The 18,665-nt window shown below is 33.3% G+C and overlaps 2 protein-coding genes across 4 annotated transcripts; one reads left to right on the plus strand and one right to left on the minus strand.

The window, feature by feature from the left end:
• Positions 1-2,123: 2,123 nt before the first annotated feature.
• On the minus strand, positions 2,124-6,207 carry LOC122514823 (protein pygopus). The gene is made up of 5 exons (XM_043631900.1): positions 5,812-6,207; positions 4,368-4,628; positions 3,150-4,175; positions 2,899-3,044; positions 2,124-2,620 (listed from the first exon to the last, which is right to left on the minus strand). Exons 2-5 carry the CDS (start codon positions 4,581-4,583, stop codon positions 2,500-2,502), a joined length of 1,509 nt encoding a protein of 502 aa, XP_043487835.1. The 5' UTR covers positions 4,584-4,628; positions 5,812-6,207; the 3' UTR covers positions 2,124-2,499.
• LOC122514824 (allergen Tha p 1-like) lies at positions 5,829-16,328 on the plus strand. 3 transcript variants are annotated; one of them, XM_043631902.1, is made up of 3 exons: positions 5,829-5,896; positions 15,475-15,664; positions 15,985-16,328. In XM_043631902.1, exons 1-3 carry the CDS (start codon positions 5,882-5,884, stop codon positions 16,128-16,130), a joined length of 351 nt encoding a protein of 116 aa, XP_043487837.1. In that variant the 5' UTR covers positions 5,829-5,881; the 3' UTR covers positions 16,131-16,328. The 3 variants fall into 3 exon arrangements, with proteins under 3 accessions (XP_043487837.1, XP_043487839.1, XP_043487836.1); XM_043631904.1 differs by lacking the exon at positions 5,829-5,896 and adding an exon at positions 11,121-12,035; XM_043631901.1 differs by lacking the exon at positions 5,829-5,896 and adding an exon at positions 13,057-13,362.
• Positions 16,329-18,665: the final 2,337 nt, after the last annotated feature.

An 18,665-nucleotide genomic window follows, 5' to 3' on the forward strand; every position in this document is an offset into this window, starting at 1 on the left:
TTTAATTTATATTATTTTATTCTTTTTTTATTTTTGTTATCAGTTCTGTTCGACGCATCAGTTATATTTATATATAATAATTAAATAATTAATAAATTTAAAAAAACAATCAAGAACAAATTTAGCATAGACAAACACGCGTTCCAGAAATTATATTATTTAATTATTATTATTATTATTATTATTATTATTATTGTTGTTGCAATGACTATTCTTTTACGATCTATTTCGCAATCACAATCTCAATAATTAATTAATAATAATAAATGTTGTATTAAAATAATTTACGATTAATTTTTCTTTAATCGAAGAATCAGAGAAAGACGGCAATGATGTTCTATCGCGTTATAATGTTTGATACTTGTATTAATAATTTAACTCTGGTCGTATGCGCATGCTTTCATTTATTTTTTTATATCGAATTGTGCGAGTGAAAATAATAATAGCCTAATATTGATATAACTAAACAAATGTTAAATTAATATCATATCGATTCGAACTATGTAATAAAATTAATTCATTATTCCTGCAAAATTAGAATAATTTAAAACTAAAAAATAAATTCTCGTTCGATTCGTTTCTATTGTTTATTATTTTACGTTATTTACTTATGTATTATCAAATATAAAAAATCAATTAATTAATTAGTTAATTAATTAATTATTTAAAAAATAAGTATAAGAACGATGGCACAAATTTTCTTGCCAGGATGATTTAAATTACAATCGATGATAGATTATTATCCTTAAGCACCCTATACATATCTATATATATATATAATTAATCATTATATATATATATATATATATAGATCATTATATACTATTATTATAGCTTCTTTATTAACATTGAATTTATATTATGCACAAATGCCGTTAGAGATGTTTTTTATTTAATCTTAATAACAAGATATTTATTTTGTTTGAGAGAAAGAAAACATTTTTTTTATATTTTTTATTTTCTTATAGTTCACGTCGTCGTTTTATTTTTCATTAAAAATAAAAAATAAAAATTACACCGTAATCGTATTTCTCTCTAAAATTTATTTCTATAATACCATAAAGTTTTTGATTTGTATAAAATATTTTTATTTTCTTTTATTTTTCTTTCATCTCTAGTATTAAATTTTAAAATGCATTATTAGCTTTGTAGTTTTGAGTTTGTAATTTACATTGTTTATTACGTATTAAAAAAAAGAAATTAAACTAAATGAACAGTCGAATAAAAGACGCATACAAGGCTAACTCGTTTCTTTTTTTCTCTCTCAAACACGTTTTTAAAACAATAAATTGGACGTACTGATACATATACGAGAAAAGATAGAAAAATTATTATTACAATCGATTAAAATTTCCTTAACAAAAAAATAGGTACCGTAATTTTATTAATTTACTATTTTCTATTGTCTTCTAGAAATTGTTTTTTGAAAAAGAAGAAAAAATGTTAATAGTCAATATCAATAGATAATAATGATAATGATAATGATAATGATAATGATAATGATGATAATAATAATAATAATAATAATAATAATAATAATAATAATAATAATAATAATAATAATAATAATAATAATAATAATAATAATAATATAACAATTGTTATAAATACAGGACAACAGTTTACCTACAGTAATGCATACATTTGTTAAAAATAATGCAGTACCCTTTGTTAGTAATAAAAATTTGTTTTCTCATTTTTCGTTTTCTCTTTACAAACAATCATTGTATTTGTATCGTAACTGCTGTGATTATAAATTCTTATATTATGCATTTAGATAACATTTCATTTGAAAACGTAATATTTTATAATTTGCTGTTAGAAGAGAGGGTTTCAAGGGCCTCAATGATAAAAAATGTTCACTTTGACAATTCATTATTTTTATCACGTTTCTTAAATCTGAAATTCATTTTACCTCTTTACATATACGTATATAGAATATATATACGTATATAACCGTGTCAAATCGCTATGATACAGTTGTATTCTTTTATTTAAAAGATTTCAATAAATTTTATTAAAATAATATAAATTGAAATAAAAAAAAATATATATATATATATATATATATATATATATATATATATATATATATATAGGCAAATTAACTTATGAAACAGATATTAAAATTCCAAATCCATCTTTAATTGGTTGTAAAATTATTGTTTTTTCTTTCCTTCTTTCCTTTCTTTTTTGATTTCTATAAACTTTCGATGTGATTTCGTTTCAAAAGTTTGTAGAATCCACTTTCCCTAATATTTTCAACAAGTTAAAGCTAAGTTATTAACAAACAGCGTATGTTTATATTTATGCAAGACTTAACGTCTGCATCAGAGACGACGTTTACTGTATGTATGTATTTTATGTATTTCGTGTATTTGTGTGTTTTGTATATGTGTGTGTATGTGTGCAATCGCACACGTATTTGTGTGCGTGTACAAAGTGTAAACGCTAACAAAGAGTCACTCGTGCGTCGCATATACGACGGGTCAAGAAGTGTTATGGTTTAAACTTAACCAAAGGTATGCTTTTCGATTGCAAGCACTTATCACACACCCACTCGGCATAAATTTCAGCAGTTAATAGTTGATAGGCTGTCTCTGATAATCCTGTGCATACTCTGAAATATAATAATTATGATATTTAATTTCTTCTATTTTGTAATTTTATAAAAAAAGAAAAAAATATCTATCGATATGCACTACAACAACAAGTGTGATACGTTTTATGGCCCAAATATAAGAAACACAAAATATAGCATCAAACATGATACGCAGAGCTCAGCAGTTAAATCATATTGCATAGGATTAATGTTCTTTATGATTAGTTAATTCGTTTGATCAGAACATTATAAAATACAATAATAATAATAATAATAGTAATAATAATGAAATATACCTGTGAAACCAAAAATTACAACCAGATTCGCAAGGAATAGCTTGATCGTTGTCGTGTACTTCTTTATGGCAAACTCCACAGGGATAAATTGGCGGTGCATTAGGATTTTGTGGGTTAAATACCATAGCTTGATCCGGAGGATATATCTGCAAAAGTTAACAATTGGTGTTAAACGATAAGAAAATATTTAATAATAAAATGAGAAATAAATAAATTATAATTTATTCGTTATTAAACGACGAGATACTTACTTTTCCTGCAGAGACAGGCATTGGTTTAGGACCCATTCCTGGCGGCCCTTGAAATCCATGAGGCGGCATAGATCCTCCCATATTAATAGCATGACCCATAGGTGGGCCGCCTCCTATATTGCTAGAAATAGTACCCATTGGTCCTTGCATATGACCCATTTGATTGTGATGGCTCATATTCATATTAGACATGCTGTTCATTGGTGGTCCACCCATATTAATATTGTTCATTTGACTTGGCCCACTCATATTCATATTATTAGAGACCATGGAACTCATGGTGGTCATGGGACCATTCATAGGTCTTCCTATATTACTAAGATTATTTCCCATATGATTTGGATGTGGTTGAGATCCATTGTGTCCTAATGGACTGTTGACATTGACATTGTTTATAGATGGACCATTTAAAGGACTATTAGGTGGTAGATGACTATTCATATTGTTCATGTTCATTGGTCCATTTTGCATATGGTTCGATCCACCCATGGTGTTCATCGGCGAGCCCAATGGACCTCCCATAGGACTTCCCATACTATGTCCCATATTATTCATAGGACTACCCATAGGCCCGCTGTTCATATTATTCATCGGACTACCCATAGGTGGACCACTTAATTGAGAATTTCCCATATGACTCATATTCATATGATTGTTCATGGAATTCATAGGACCAGGCGGCATGTTTGGTCCCATATTATTCATAGGACTTATACCGCCTATAGGCGCATGATTCATAGGTGACATACCACCCATATGGTTCATATGATTTGTCATAGGTGAATTACCCATCGGACTCATACTACCCATATTATGCGGCATCATAGGACTCATACCACCGATAGAAGTAAGAGGACTCATACCACGCATTGGCGGTCCACCCATATGATGAGGATGGTGGGGATGCATATGCGGTGGACCACCATGCATCATTGGACTCTGAGTAGTTTGCGGTGGCGTATCGTCAAACGGATTACTCGCGACTATCGTATCCCCATAACCACTTAAAGGTGGTGGTAATAAATCCTATAAAGTAAACAAAATAATAAAATAAAAAGAAATGACTCATTAATTATACACAATTAATTATAGATAATATCTCTTTAACACATTCGTATTGAAATATGATATTTAATGGCATAGGACTACATTGGTTATCTCGAATGCGTTAAGAAGATATTGTTGGAATAAAAGCTATCTATAAACGAATAGTCATACCTGTGCAGATGGAGGTTGTTGCGGGGGTGGCTGTGCTACGTTGGCATTTGTACGCCTTTTTTTCTTAGGATTGGCACCGGCAGGTGGTGGTGGCGGAGGATGAGGGTGAGCAGAATTTTCAGGATGCGGGTTACTAGGACCCATGCTCACACCCATTCCCATACCCCCCAAAGGCATCCTCGCGAAGGGTGGCATGCCTGCAATATTGTGGCTCATCTCCTTCGTTCTCTTCCCCTATTTTACCATGCCGTACGAGCACCACTATGAATGATTTTAATTAAAAATTAATATACAGGATGGTTATACGTGAGACATGAAAACGATAAAAATAAGTTCATATAAACATGTGTCCTATTTGATCTTCTCAAAATGATCATCCTTATTAATGTTACTTATTCTGTTAATTTAATTAAGTCATTTCAGTTTAATCAGTTCAATTTCAATGCTCGGTATTAAAAGTTACAAGGATGTAGTTAGATTTTTATTCGAGGGTCTATTTGAAAGCAATTGTGCATTCAATATCCATTGCCAGCATTGAAAAACTTTGAGGATGTATACAAAAAGGCTGACAACAGATTCAAAGCGTAGTTGGAATTGCGGAAAGACTGCGGAATCTATGATACGACTGGAAACTCAGATACGATAATAAACTGTCGATGATTATTGGAATGCAAAAATGGCTAGAACTTTGAAATAAAGTCAAGTAGGAGACATTTGTATGACTTTTTTTTATTGTTTTTTTTCTATAAAAGGAAAAAAATATGGTGTATACTAGTGGAGAAAAATAAATTTAGAATAAACATAAAATTGTAAAACATTGGTAATATTAAATTAAAAAATACGAATTAAATCTGACTAATAATATTAACAAAGCTAATCTGAAAGGTGCATCGATTGGCAGGCATCTCGTAATGATATGGGCATTTAGTAATGATATTTATTATAGATATACACAGGCACACACGCGACACGCGGCGACACGCGCAACGTACACGCACACACGTACACATGGTACTATGTAAATAAATGATAACTCTTCTATTATTTCCAAGTTAATTGATGAAAAAAACATTCTCAATAAGGTAGACAATAATAATAACAATAATAATAATAATAATGATAATAATAATAACAATAATAATGATAATAATAACAATAATAATAATAATAATAATAATAATAATAATAATAATAATAATAATGATAATAACGTGTAACTACGAAGACGCGTTTAGCAGTATTAAATGTGATTTTAAAACAATATAGAAGTACTGGGGGGTAAAAAGATGAAAAAGAAAACTATGCATAGATGCTAGTTTCTTGGTCCAACCTAACCTACATATTTTTTCAAAGCATTCACTATGGTTGACTCTTCGCGTATAAAAAAAATATCTATTTAAGAAAATAATTAATTTCATCATAGAATAAAAAGGTCATTACTTACCAGTGCGTTAAAGTTCGTGCGATATGGTAGTATACATGGATTATGCGTTTTTTCACCAAAGGCTAACACCATGGAGATTCTTGTGGTAAGATTAAAACTAACTTTTATCAGAGACAATTTACTAGCCTCTTACTTTCTACTTATGTTTTCCTATTAGTCACATAGTTTATTTTAACACTAACGAACATTAACTTCATCAATATACGTATCCAGGTAGCGTAAACACTAATCGAGGTGTTAAATTATATTGAATGAAAAAGCGCACGCCAGTTCTTTAGGTCGCCATTGTTGCGTTCGCTTACGTACATACCTTGCGTTTGTATGCGTGTTGCATCGTCTGCGCATGCGTACTCGAACCTTGCCGCTATGCAGCTTCGTAATAACTTCCGTTTACCGTTAGATGACACTGTCATAAATGTTCAAGTATGCATTATTACTTGCAAATATATTTTTTAATGAATAACATTTGTATTAGAAAACGTATTAGAGTATATTAAAGTGTTTTTCTATTTAATCAAATTATAAGTAATTTATTATTCATCTTCGAGATATTTTTATATTATCGTTTAAGAATGAAATTGTCTGATAAATAGAAAACCGCATTATCGATGCATTCGATGCACATCGATACATGCACAATCGAATATTATCGATGTTTCGAGTTGTGTATCAATATGATGGACTCTAATCTTAAGAAGATAATAGGTAAATATGTTAATATTAAATATTAATAAAATAATTAAATGTATATATTAATTAATTAAATAAAATAATTGAATATTAATAAAGATAATTTTTTGAAGATAGATAAAAGTACATATATAGATTTTACGTACGTATGTATGTATATACTTGAAATGAAATTCGCTTTCTCGTTTCTAACTTACACAATATCTATCCAGAGACTTTGTTACGAAACAAAATCTGTTATGACTTGAAACGTCAACAGAAATTAATCGTCCAGGCGTATAAAAAAGTTTTTTTACGAAAAGTTTGGACTACCGTAACGATTCATTAATTTGCTTCCGTTCTATTTTAGTAATGGTACGATAAAATATCGGGTTTTTATATATCTTTACCGAATAGACAAGATTATGGAGTATAAAAAACAAATAAATACGAAGAAAAGAAATCATTTCAAAAGTTGGTAGCGCTCTATTAAATCGAAATGAAACGAAATGAAATTTTCATTAAACGTTCCGATGCATCACTTGATTTCGTTGAAATAAATATGAGAATGCCGTACTACGTGAGATAAATATATTCATTTCATTTATTTATTTAGTATTTTTTCCTACTCTTTCTGTTATTAAATTAATCTCTCATGTTTTTACAATGATGTAAAAGGAAAAATATGTGTTTAATAAATACATAAGATTGGCTATGTGATTAGAATTATTCATTAATGAGTATTGGAAACGAGGTATATACTTTTAATAACATAAAAATATATATATATATATTATTAGTACACATAACAAATTTATTTTTTAAACACGACTTCTGCTCATGTTTCGTTTGCTTAAAGAGACTCGGTTAGCTAGAGATGCGCTTGTACATGTCACTCGAAATGTGTTTGAGTTACATTATCCAAGTTAGTAGGGTTCAACAACTGGAAAACGGAGCTTCATGTGTACATCCAACCGTGGACAGATAGTTCTCAGTTCTCAGATATAAATACACATATATACATAAACACACACACATACCCACATACAAGTATATATATACGATATTATATATAATAAATGCATGTACCTATAGATACATCTGTGAATCTCTCTCTCTCTCTCTCTCTCTTTCTATGTATACATCCTAACATAGAAGGTAATATAGTTTCCAAAACTGTAATTACGCTGTTTCACCTCTCTGCCATCTTCCATTAGGATTTAACGAGCTAGAATCATCGTAAAATATAACAGAAGCGAATTGTCATGTTCGATACAAAGCAAGACTACGCGTGTGCTGTTATCTTTGAATTGAGTTATATGTGTAAATATATTATATATACACATGTATACACATGTATACACATATATACACATTTATCTATATGTGTCTTTCTCTCTCATATTTTTGTAGTCTTTCAAAATCGAGATAAAAGAGTTACCATGCATCATGAATATCTTCTCAACAAGAATAATCATCCAATAAGCTTAAAAAGGGATGCAATTTATTTTCTCTGTGGGATTTTTTGTTTGCGCGTGTTTTTTTCGGTTCTCTTGTTTTGTTTTTTATTTTTGTAGTATAGACTCGAAGCTTGCAAAACTTGTTGATAACGCTAAATTTCATTACGGATTAACAAAGAATTGGAATATCAAAATATTTTATAAAGAAATACACGCGTATCTATGTTCAATCGATTTTGTTATACGCATAACTTATATTTGATTGTAGGACGTTTTGTATTCCATTTACTATGACAATATTAATATAAGCATTTTTCTTCCTTTTTCTTTTATTTTGTATAAAATGTCGATAATAATTATAATAATATTTATCGAACATATATATGATTGTTATATACTATAGTCGATTATATTATTAGCAAATAAATTTTGATTAGCAATGATCGATGAATGTATTTAAAAAAAACTAAATCGAACAAAGTTTAGGAAGTTTTTAAAGTAATTATCACGAGTTTGTACACTCTTGCGTGTGTAGATTGTGTTATACATGTGTACCTTACACAGTTACTTATTATTATATTCGATCGCTGCTTTCTATCGACGCTTTCACGTATTGCGAGAGGAACACTTGTAACATGAAAAACCAGTTTCTTAAGTTTACCAAGTAGAGATCGTACGCGGACTAGCCGAATTTATATATACTTTATTGTATTCTTCTTCTTTTTACGCGAAGGATAATTTTCGTATCGATAGAAAATTTGTTGTTTAAATTTGAAATTGATAGTACTCTCCCAATGTTCGTTTTAATCTCGATTTCTATTTAATAAAGGAAAAGAAAAATAAAACTCTCCGACGCATACGCAAAATATGGGATCGATCTGACTCGGTTTCGATAAATTTCATAAACATACAAACACTTTGATTTTCAATATTAAATCGAAGCCCAGAATCCAATGAAATCTATTATATTTCCATCCCGGTGGATGTAATCACGTTGCGTATAGAAGCGAGAAAAACGTGACGTATCTGTTTGGACGTATAATAGACAGAAAGGGAGAGAAATACACAGAGAAATACACAGAGAAATACACAGAGAAATGCACAGAGAAATAGAAATAGCGATAGATTTAAGTAAGATAGAGAGAGATAGCTAGGGGGTTCATTTTGCGTTTATTGTGAGCAAGAATCAACGTTGGTTGCGTTACAACAAGGACGATGACAGCAACCACATTGAAAAGGATGTTAAACAATCTCGTTCTCTCTCTTTCTCTCTCTTTCTCTCTTTCCCTATCCGTGTCTCCCGTTTCTATCTCTATCTCTATGTCTCTACCATTGTTATTCTCACTCTTTCAGTCACAGTACTAGGAAAAGCTAGCTGAAAGCTTCGATGCTGTCGGCTTTCCTATAATTTGTGCAAATCGAGTGTTTCTTATTCAGGACACGCATATACGGTGGATTGATTGGCACACACTGTTTTTGTTTGTGGCCTGGTCTGTAGTATACGTAGGTATAGTACTATAGCAGGAAGGGTCGTGTTTGCGGAATTCATTTGCATCACGTTCGTCGATTGCCACGTACCATTTCTGTTCGCTTCATGACTATCGTTCGATCCTTCTTTCACGAGAGAGAGAGAGAGAGAGAGAGAGAGAGAGAGGAATCTTATTTTGTTCATTTTAGTCATCACCGTTCTATTCGAAATAGGAATCAAATACTGCTGGATTTCACGCGATCAAACCTACAATTAAAATGTTCAGATAAATATATTTGCAATATTGTAACGAGTTTCATTTACGAATATAATCTCAATTGAAACTATTTTATTTTCGAATTAGAATCATTTCATTTTTGGGATGTAGTATTGGTGCATGCGTTTTCTCATTCTTATTTATGCGATACAAGATTGAAGAAGTTTGGGAACTCGTGGTATAAATAAAATGTATCGATCTTTTTCAAAAAGAAAATGTCTTTCTTCGCAATCAAATTAATAATTTATCAGGATAGAAGCGTAAGTGTATAAAAATCGGTTCTCATCTTAGCTTCACGAAGTGCATCTCTCTCTCTCTCTCTCTCTCTTTTTTGAGGTGAATGTTCGTACCAACTGTAACCGTTTCCGGGAAACGAACGATCTTTTCTCTCGTCCATTCAGCCTCGCATAGCCACCGGACTTTTCCTACTTTCTCTTCATTGAACGAACAGCAACCGGTATGTTCGTTCGAACGTAACACGTTCTCGTGAACTTTCACCTTGGAATTTATTTTCTTTCCTTTCGTCTTTCTTTCCTTCGACGTATGTTAAACGTAGATAACAAAAAATTATTTAAAAAATGAATTTTCTTCTCGTCCTTATCGATATCTCGCCAAAGACGAGATTGTTTTACCGTACTTGTTTAATATATTCTCCCTGGGTATTAAATTTTAGTCAAGGCATGCAATAAAAAACACCAAGATAAGGGTAAAAGAAAAATAAATCAACAGGAGAAAGTAAAGAGAATATATAAAAAGAAAAAAAAAAAAGAAAATATGTATAAAGGAAGACTCGTATCCGATAAAAGCGTGTTATTAACTGGAAACTCGGTATGATCGATCGATCGAGATACATCTTTTTTTCCTTTACATTTTATTATCATTCCTTCTGTACTTGGTCCCAATTTTATTAATAAATATCGTATAAAAAATGTTAAGCAGCGATTACATCGATCTCATTTTTATTATTTTACATTTAGTAGATTTTCCTTTGTAAAAAGTACTCCAAAAGAGATACTAAAAAGAAGACATTTTCTTTCATTTGGAAAATCCGTTTCTTTATAAATTGCCCTGTCTCTTTTCGAAAACATTAACTAGGTGCATTACGCGTTTCAACGGGATCGTTGCAATTTTTGTATCCTTCCAAAAAGTTTGAGAAAAAGATGGAAGAGAGAGAGAGAGAGAGAAAATATTTCCGGACTCTCTTCGTTTTTCTTTTCTTTCTTTCGCATGTCATCGTTCTCGCGAGGAACATCAAAATGCAATTAAATTGCAATCAAGAAGATTAAAATAAAGCTATTGTAATTTCGCATAATTGCATTAGAATTCTTGTAATCCCATAGGGGAAGAAAAGTATAGTATACGAAGAGAAATACATTAATCTTTAGAGACAACTAGTACATTTCTTTTTATTACGCGTTAGAAATAAATGAAATCAATGAAATAAATAAATGAATAAATTAAAAACCGATGCGACATATAATGCGAATAAATGAATTGTAAATTAAGCGATAGCTAAGCAAATAACCGGCGTATCAATTTTTCGATAATCTGTCGAAATTCGAAACACGACGAATAGAAGAAAAAAAATGAAAATTAGGAGAGAAAAATGAAGCTTAAAGGTCGCTAATTAACACCAGTCGAGAGAGACGACCCTGGGTCGGTCGTCTCTCGGGGTAAACCTTTTTCCCTATCTCAACGATGCAACGTAATTCGCCGTTCGAAGGGTGGCTTTACACATACGTACACATACATACACCCATAAAGCCGATACGGATCTGGAAAAAGAGAAGCACGCATAAACGCCCTCGCCTAAATACACGCATATGAACATGTATACAGGGTGAGCCAGAGTAATTATTATCACCCGAAATTTTCTTTATCTTTTCTCTTGCAGTTTTGCGGACAAAAATCCTCGAGGACGAGATTTCATTTTCCCAGTTATATTTCTTATATTTTTCTGTATAATGTACATATAATTAGAGAATATTTTGTCCATAAAACCGAAAAATAACGTAATTACTCGAAGTGTTAATTGTAATCGATTCACCCTGTAGAGGTATCTATTGTATAGCGCAGTATAGTGCAGTATAGTGCAGTATAGTATATATCCAGTGTAGCCTGACGCTTCGATATCCATTTTCTGTGTGAGAACGGAATAAAAAAAGGAAAAAAGAAAAAGCGCGGGTGGAGGATGGGGAGAAAAAAAGAAGCAAACGAGAGGAGGAACGGTAGTTGCAATTGCAGTTGCAGTTGCAGGAACGACGACGACGACGACAACGACGACGAGGAGGAGGAATTCCCTTGACACCCGCGAGAGCTCGTACGCGCTATAAGTGGATCGACGAATCCGGTTCGTGTAATCTTTATCGATACAACGTACGATTTTTCCCCCCTGCACCGTTTCGTACCTGCTACGTTAGCTTTTCTTCCTATTTCTATCTCTTGATCCTCTTTGTCGGATTCCATATATTCTCCATACGATGTATTTGTATATTTTTTCGTTTGCCTCTTTTTTTTTTTGCGGAGCCAGGCGAGAGAAATAACGTTTTTGAAAATGTTTGAAAAATAATCGCAATTTGTTATATCGCGTAATCGATTCCTAATTACGATAGCAATCGAATTTTGTCGTATTTGCGTTATATCGTTGGAGCGTTGGTCCTTCTCCCTTTATCTCCAAATGATTTTTTTCTTCCTCTTCGTTTTCTCTTTCGAGCATTTGGATGGTGTTATCGTCACGGACACGCACACGAGCCGAGGAGTTGGGTGTGCCACATCGAGCGTCTATTAAATCCGCTAGTTTATCGGCGTTTGCCGCTCCTGTCACCTTTCCTCTTCGTCCCCTCTTCGTCCCCTCTTCGTCCCCTCTCGAATTCTTGGAGAGTACCGCTGAGAAATAAAAAAAAAAAGATACAAATGAAATAGAGAGAGATGGTGAAAGCGTGAAAAATGGAAAGTGGCGATTCGACGACGTCGAGAAACTTGTTGAAAATAAAAAGGAAAAAAGGTTGTTAATTTTGTTAGAGTTCGCCAGGTAACGATGCGGCCTAACGAGAAGGACAATGCTTCAGTTCGAACGATCGAAATTTCATTATAGAAAGAGAAAGAAATCGAGAAGAAAATGAAATATTCCGAAGCGTTTTTATACCTGATATTTTATTCATAATATAATTTATTATTGCGCGTCTACGGGATGAATAGAGATATAAAGTATTTGTAAGGCAGTACTCGTCTCCACGTTAGGCTTGCAACGAATACAAAATGATAAAATAAGGAAAAAATATCGCAAAGGATGGTAGTGGATCGTAAAGCGAAGGATCGTGACGTAGACGAGCGCGGTTGCAGCCACTTTCGTATTTATCGAGCAAGAAGGGGGAGAAAAGTGGGTGGACGAAGCGTTCGGGCCAGTTCGTTCTGAGATTTCACCGTGAAAGGACGCGAGCTTAGAGACGCGAGAGACAAAAGACGAATCGACCAAAATACAAATTCTTCGGTAAAATCATTCGCGCGTATAGTGAAAATATTTCGAGAAACAAATTGAAATTTAACGACATTTTTCAACGGATTTGTCCGTAAACTCGTAAAGGGGATTAAACGGCAGTAATAAATCAAAAAATAAGACAAAAGATAGTGTAAGGGACTTGGAAGAGAAGAGTATCGCAATGGGCTTGACAATCAAGGTGGGTGACGGCCGAGCAACAGGTAGAATGCACGCGTGCGTGTGCGTGTGCGTGCGTAGAAGCGAGTCGGTTGATTTAAAGTTTCGGCCCACCCCAAGGGAACACCCTTCTCCTATTCTCCCTACTCAAAGGGGGGGGCACGCTCGAGGTCGATTGTTTCGCTTTGCTCGAGAAAATTCGTTTCGCGGTTGTTCTTCCTTTACTTCTTTTTCCTATGGGATCGATCCTTTCCAGTTAGATTTTTCCCCTTCCCTTCCCTCCCTTTGCACTTGCACATGCACTTGCACATGCACTTGCACATGCACTTGTATATATATATCATTTTTTATATTTTACTTTTTTCTAATCAGTTTTGAATTTATTTAAGAATTGAATTTTAGAAAATAATTATAAATCGATATCTTAAACGCTTGGATCGAATAAACGTATTTCTTTGAAATCTCGATAAATTGATAGAAACGTTTAGAATATTTTGAAACGCTTCCAAGCGAATTACATTTTCCCGAACGTTTTGAGAAAATAGAACGATAGAAAGACGATAAATATCGTTATTGTATACTAAAATCGAAAGATCGAAAGATCGAAAGTGTTTGCATTTCCAACCGATAGTTCGATTTATCGTATCAGAAATATATTTCCCCTCCTATGCATATTCGTGAATATATTTAGAGATAAGCTAGGATGGATCTACGAGCATTCGACGATTGTTTTACGACGAAAGAACGTTCTATGGATACATTTACCTAACGCACACCGCACGAGAGAAAAATGTTCTTTTGCTATTCTTTCGTAAAGGAAACAATGTCAAAGAATGTAAGGGAAGTATAAAAAGTTGATCGATCGATCGATCGATATGAATTCATATGGAAGAATGTTCGTGTCGTTGAAAGTCATACTTATACGCGTAACACACTTATTTACTTGCGCGACACGATCGGTTCTTACCCGCGTGCACTTTCGTTACGCTTCGCAGAAAATGCCAAGGCAACGAATGCGTCGTGCATCGACGCGAACAAATATATTTTATTTTTGCGTCGAATTTTCAGCTAAATTTATATCGAAATGTCGATGTAATAACAAGCTTCTCGCAAATAACTATTTGATTTTATAAATTCGCGTTTGATCTTGTTATTTTTTTCTTCGTATCGCATCGACAATAGGTGCGATAACAAAGGAAAATAAGTATTATATATCGCGATCGCGTATACGACGTGTTCTGTATAATTCATAGGTTTCGGAAGTAGCGCAATAAGAGACGGTTTAAGTTTCGGCACGTCCCGCTTCTCTCGACGACGGCATAGACGACGGCATAGACGACGGCATAGACGACGGTTGCCCGCGAAAGCAACGATTCCAACGATCGCCAAGTACCAACCTTTATCGACGATGCGTCGTAACATTATTATTCATACCTTTTGCGATCTCTTGCTTGATATCTCGCCAGTGCCAGCTGAGGAAACATTACTAGAACGGAATATCAAAGAGAAATGGCTTTTAGTATGACGCGATTCTCAAACTAGAAATCGAACGATCGAAAAGGAACCTTTTAAACTTGTGCTATGAATATATATATATATATATATACATGTACACGTATATGTGTATGCGATGGTATCATATGTGGAATTTAAATTGCCACTAATCGGAACATTTATTTTTTACGACGGTGATACGTCATCTTTGTATTTTTTTCTAGAGAGTAATTAAATAATCTATTCGATCAAAATAGTTTCGAACCATGTGCGTATAATTAATTGTAAAAATTAATAAGACCAAATAAAAAACCCAAAGTGCGAGAGAGAGAGAGAGAGAGAATTTCGATTCCAGATGCATAGAGCGAAGTAAGGAAAAACTTTAAAACTACTTAACAAGGAGAAAGAAGTTAAAAACGAAGAACTAGACTGACAGAGAAAGAGAAGGAGAAAATAAAAGATAAAAAAAAGAAAATGCAAATAAGAAGCGAATCTAGTTTTAAAAGTTCTCCTTTAGTTAGGGCCATTCGAAAAAGTCCCTTTCTAATGGTGCTTATTGCGTAGCAACGCGAGAAAACGAGTTGACTCGTTTAATCCTATTACGCGTGTTTGAAATAAGTCGTTAAACATATTTTTGCAGATGATTTTACTTTGTACGTGCGTTTTGATCTGTAACGCGCAATCGACGGACGAACAACAACAATCTGGAAGATCTCGCGTTTCCGAAGATCAACTAAACATGGCTTTGAGCGACCAACGTTACTTGAGAAGACAACTGAAGTGTGCTTTGGGAGAGGCTGCTTGCGATCCTGTTGGAAGACGTTTGAAAAGTATGTCCCAACTTCTGCTCAACTATTTAGATGTTTTCTATAGAAAATAGAATAGACCAAGCGTTTACACTTTCCTTCTCTACAAATTCACGATGCATCGAACATGGTTAGTCATTCGCACCGATCGAACCTACCAATCGTACCGGATTAATCGTTAAACCGAAATCGTCCATTATATCGACGAGCGAATTCCCAATTTCGATTAATCCCCTCCTCCCCCCAGTCTTCGATATCCATCTAAAAACGGTTAGCTCGATAAAAAAAATGTAGAGAATTGCGTTTTGGCAATAATATAATTAATAATTCTTATTTATATTCAGGTTTGGCACCATTGGTTTTGAGAGGTTCCTGTCCGCAATGCACTCCAGAGGAAACGCGTCAAATCAAGAAAGTCTTTTCTCACATTCAAAGATCCTTCCCGAAGGAATGGGCAAAGGTTGTACAGCAATACGCTGGTGTTTCGTAGTCCTGGGAAAGGATATATAGGAGAAAGCGACAAAGATGAGAATAACTCGGTCGTGGATGAAACGAACGATGAAAACGACGATGCTATCCAAAATAATAGATGGAACGAAAGAATATACGCAAAATACATTTTTTGTACGTTTATACGTTGATCGATTCGTTGGTAATTAATAACGACGCAAGGCCTTGATTTCTCATATTTTGTCGATTTAATTAACTATTCGTTTATCTATTTATTTCCTCCGATGGGTATACACGTTTTTGTAATAGAAAGAAGAAATGAAAAATTACGAAATATTTCTATTAACGTTTTTACTCTTATAATTATATATTTACGAAGTAATTCCTTTTTCTTTTTTCTTCAATCGACATATATATATATATATATATTTCATTTATTGGACGTGAAAATAAATAATCCAGAAAAGCCAAAAAATATAAATAAAAGAATATTACAAAAATATTGCGGAACGTTACTATTTACCCGATGGAATAATATTTCTTTTTATTCCATTTTCGGTAAAAAACAAGCGCAGTAGCGTTTATTACGTTCTATACGTATTTCCCGTTTTATTTTCCCTCATTTTCAAGACGTAATATTTTATTTTTATCGATGGATTAAAATTAACTCGCAAATTACGAAATAAAATAAACTTAATGAAATGAAAAGAAAAAAACACGTAGAAAGGTTTCGATCATACAATTTGCAATCAAAATCAAAGAGTCGTTTCGATTTGAATTGCGTTTAAATTGCGTTCGCGATATTAAAGCGACGTATGATTTTTTCTTCTTCCGCTTCTTCTTATTTCTAACCGCGATGGTAGAGAGTACAAGAGTAACGTTTTACCTTCCCGTAAGCTTCGACAAATATTTACATGTCGAACTGCACGTACGATTGAAAAGTTTTATCTACCATAGATTCGATAGGATCGTTTTTCAAACGATTTATCTATTTACTTCTTCCGTTCCCTTTCGCAACGCACTCCAACAACTATTCTTTTTTCTCTATCGCGAAACTTTCGATCCGTGTTTAATGCAAGATGAAAAATAAATGCGACGTGTTTACCGATATTTATCTTACGTTACTTATCAAAAATTTATCGTACTTTTAATATTTTCGTAATTAATATAACGAAAGAAAAAAGAAGTTACGAGTAAGTAATAGCTCATTATAAATGTATTATAATTTATATATAATCGTAGAAAAGTATTTTATCTCCGAAACGATCTTTTTTATTTCCGATGGAAACTCGAGCAAAGAAAAGTTTTTCAATTACCGATGAGTATTAAGAGGGAGACAGACAAAAAAGTAAAAAGAATAGGATCGCGAAACGTCGTTGAGAAACGACGATACGACTATAAAAGATTTCGCGTAAACGAACGAGTATAAATTGATCCAGCTTAGAAATAGAATTCGTTCGATATAAATATCACTTTTATTATTATTATAATGACTATAACCGGATAACTCGCGTGTTACGCGATAAAAATTTGTTTAGACGCATTTAACATAAGTATGGTGTTTGTCATCGTCATAGCTGTCAAGTGGGTCTCGACGAAGACGACAACACTAGAACTCGACGATATAGGAAGGAACAAGTGGCCTCCTAGATCGTTCAATAAAGCCAGTAATCTCAACGCAACCCATACGATCTCTCCGGAGGTCTGCTTTGCTTTGCTTTATATATCGTGTCTTTCAACTCGATAATAGACCCTTCGGCCGCCAAACGCAACGAGAGAACGTTTTCTCACGTCCACTTTGCGAACTCTCTGTACTCTCACTCGACGATAGTACTCTCCTCTCTTCTCTCTCTCTCATTCTTTTGATTTCTTTTTCTTTCGGAGGAGATTCGATGCTGAAAGCAACCTACTCGAGTTACCAAGAAAGAATTCCGTATCACACGTTACCAGATATTTACGTTTCCTTCGATCCACCTATCTTCCTATCCGAGTATTTACCGTTCTTCTTGATCTCGATCCTAGTAGTCTTTTCCGAACGAGACTTTACGCTACTTTTTTCTTTGGAACTTTCCATACTATTAAAAGGATTACGGTTAGACAAGAGACAAATTTCTAACGTAAGTTTAAAACTTGATTTTTTCCCTTCGATCGTGCGGAGTCAAAATAAAACATTTTCCCAAATTCGTTACACGCAGTTCCACTCTACGAGGGTTTAGGGATAGTAGTTACTGGCCGAGGAGAAAAGGGGAATAGGGTCCAGCGAAAATTGAATTTTCAGATACTATGGGAAAATCGCATTTCCTTCAAAAATCCACACCTTTGAAAACTATCGATCGTAATGTATTCGTCGAGAGACCTGGTCTTAGGACCAGGTTTTGCACGCGATTCGGATATATCAACTTGGAAAACTCTCATAGAAATAGAAAAAGAAAGAAAGAGCTTGAGATATTGAAAGGAAGGGGAGAAAAAGTGAGAGAAATGGTTAGGTACGTTTTTCCAAGGACGTTCCTGTTCCCAGAGTTATATTTCGCAGGAATAACGCGATCTTTTCCCAAGAGTTTAGAAATTTGTCAAG

The sequence above is a fragment of the Polistes fuscatus genome, unplaced genomic scaffold, assembly GCF_010416935.1.
Source record: "Polistes fuscatus isolate 324 unplaced genomic scaffold, CU_Pfus_HIC Scaffold16, whole genome shotgun sequence".
Classification (NCBI taxonomy): domain Eukaryota; kingdom Metazoa; phylum Arthropoda; class Insecta; order Hymenoptera; family Vespidae; genus Polistes; species Polistes fuscatus.